General features: G+C 45.2%; 1 protein-coding gene across 1 annotated transcript; it reads right to left on the reverse strand.

The window, feature by feature from the left end:
• Positions 1 to 200: 200 nt before the first annotated feature.
• On the reverse strand, positions 201 to 2509 carry LOC147423781 (pentatricopeptide repeat-containing protein At4g13650-like). Its single transcript, XM_086501950.1, has one exon. It carries the CDS (start codon positions 2311 to 2313, stop codon positions 268 to 270), a length of 2046 nt encoding a protein of 681 aa, XP_086358076.1. The 5' UTR covers positions 2314 to 2509; the 3' UTR covers positions 201 to 267.
• Between the last annotated feature and the right edge of the window lie 283 nt (positions 2510 to 2792).

The raw sequence follows: 2792 nt of genomic DNA on the forward strand, positions 1-2792 counted from the left end.
GTACACAGTTTGTGGACTACTTCTGGGTTTCGAGCACTGCAAGGAGCTTCTTCTCACCAAGATTCACTCTTGGGGTTCCCCTAGCAAGCAGCCTGTGGTGCCAAGAGACTCACTTGATTTTCACAAAGATGCACAGAGTCCGATTTAGTCGCGCAGGGGGGGGGGGGCACGTACCGTTTGACCTGCTGCTACCCTCTTAGTATACAATGCTCCATTTATCTTCCTTATTGAAAGATATGAATAATAGTGAAAGAATATGACAATCAGCTAGGTGCAATTTACGTAGTTGCTGTCCACCTCAATTTCTTCAAAATCTACAATTGTAGCCAAACTTTCCTCCATGGTAGACCGGGCGCACATGTTTGAAAGCAACACAAAAGCTGCTGTACTTTGCGGCTCTACAGTGCAAAGGGATTCCGATATAAGCTTTGCCAATTCCATATTCCCATGTACTCCACAAGCACCTAGTGAAGCAGTCCATACCTTGGCATCTGGTTGGCATGGCATATTTTGCAATAGGAGATCCACTTTGTCAAGGTGCCCGGCCCGTCCAAGAAGATCCACCATGCATGCATAGTGTTCACCTGAGGGTACTATGCCATGATCTCGAGTCATGGAGCAGAAGAAGGACAGGGCATAATCAAATTGCCCCATGTAATTCAATGCAGAAAGGACAGCCAGAGTTGTGATGCGGCCCAGCTTATAGCCCTCTGCCAGCATCTTCTTTGCTATTTGAAGTGCCTCTAAGCCATGCCCATGCTGAGCATAGCCTGTAAGCATGGACGTCCATGAAACAATATCATGTTTGGGCATGTGATTGAACGTGCGATGGGCTAGATCTACACTCCCACACTTGCAATACATATCTATCAATGCACTCTCTACAAGAATAGTAGTCTGAAAACCAGTCTCCCGGATGAGCTCATGAATTTCACGACCCTGTTCTAAGGCGCCTGTTTGAGCACATGCCTTGAGGACAATGACATATGCAGCTTCATTTAGCTGCAATTTCTCTGCTTGCATCTGCCAGAAGAGTTTAAAGGCTTCGTCAAACTGTCTATGGTGCACATAGCAAGAAATCATGGCTGTCCATGTTACCACATCATCTTTAGGTAGCCCATCAAACACCTGGCGTGCTTGTGCAATGCCTCCACACTTGGCATACATGTCGATCATTGTATTCATGACTTTCATGTCAAGACCATAGCCATGAACTATGGCGTGCACATGAACCTGTTTTCCTAGCTCTACGGAAGAGAGACCTATGCATGCTTTCAGCAAGCACAAAAAAGTGACCCTGTCTGGCTTCATGTGCTCATCTTCCATCTGAAAGAGAAGCTTGAATGCCTCATCTCCAAGTCTGGCCTCTGCATAACCAGAAATCATAACATTGTATATTACAACATCTCTACTTGAAAGCTTATCGAACACGACTCGTGCATCTCTGATGCTTCCACACTTTGCATACATATCTACAAGGCTACTTCCAAACATTAAGCTTGAGTACACGCCGCATTTGACCATGTAGCTGTGCATTTCTTGGCCTAAGTCTAACGATGCTGCATTGGTACATGCCTTAAGCAAATTCCCAAAGGTCACATTGTCTGGTGGTATGCCTTCCTTTTGCATTTGCTGAAAGAGAGAGCTGACCTCCTTAACTTTCCCAATCTGGCCATATACTCCTATCATCACATTCCAAGAGACCACATCTCGCTCTTGCATTTCATCAAAGAGTTGACGCCCCTTCTGAATGCACCCACATTTGGCATACATGCCAATGATTGCACTCTCCACAAAGACATCCGAATTCATCTCATCTCTCACTGCAGCATGAACTGCCTTGCCATCCTCCAAAGACTCTACTTCAGTACATGCCTTCAAAACACTGAGAAAGGTGATTTTGCTTGGCTTCACTCCAGCTCTGTTCATATCCCAGAAATGTGCAATTGCCTCTTTGTGCCGCCCACATTTATTGTATCCTTCAATGATCAAATTCCAAGAAGCTATGTCTCGCTCGTGCAAACATTCAAATAATTTGTATGCATCCTCAAAGCTTCCACATCTGATGTACATGTTGAGCAGGGTGTTTGAGACAACCACATCAAACAATAAGCCGCTTTGCAGGATTTCATCATGAATCTGTCTTCCATGGTCGACGGATTTTTGTGCAATGCAGTTCCTCAAAGCGTGGAGCACGTTGAAGCAGACTAACCGGGAGCCTGCGAAGTCACAAGTCTGCAATGTTCTCCTTGTTAGGTATTCTGCATGAGAGACATCTACGTGTTTCTTGACATAGAAGAGCAATTTCAACATTCTTCATGTTGGGCCCCAGCGGTTGAAGAAAGGCCATGGCCATGCAGGCAATGCTCAGACTAAATGGGCTCACGGGCATACACGCGACCGGTTGCTCGGCTCGGCAGGGAAGAGTCTGTGGCGACCGGCCGGAGCTCATCGCTAGGACACACCAACGCCAATCCCAGCGCCCGGCCGTCCTCATTAGCTACACTCTCATTTTTTGTGAGATAGTTGGCTATTATTGTAGACCAAGAAATACTTCTATTATATATATATATATACAGAGAGAGAGAGAGAGAGAGAGAGAGAGAGAGAGAGAGAGAGATTTGCTAACTCTCTAATAAGAAGTGCTTGGAAAGGTTTGCCTCAACTTAGCCTTGAACCAATTGAAAATCAAAATAAGCTGGTTGCAAACTATGGTAAAGAGAAGATAAAGAAAAGGTAAAACATATGAGAAACTAGTCTGCCTTGATTGCTTCACTGTGAAAACGATGTGA

The sequence above is a fragment of the Adiantum capillus-veneris genome, chromosome 26 (assembly GCF_014529385.1).
Source record: "Adiantum capillus-veneris isolate H3 chromosome 26, ASM1452938v2, whole genome shotgun sequence".
Classification (NCBI taxonomy): domain Eukaryota; kingdom Viridiplantae; phylum Streptophyta; class Polypodiopsida; order Polypodiales; family Pteridaceae; genus Adiantum; species Adiantum capillus-veneris.

Bases quoted from the DNA above. Each gene is read 5' to 3' on its own strand.
- LOC147423781 (XM_086501950.1), bottom strand. From the start codon at position 2,313: ATGTTGAAATTGCTCTTCTATGTCAAGAAACACGTAGATGTCTCTCAT.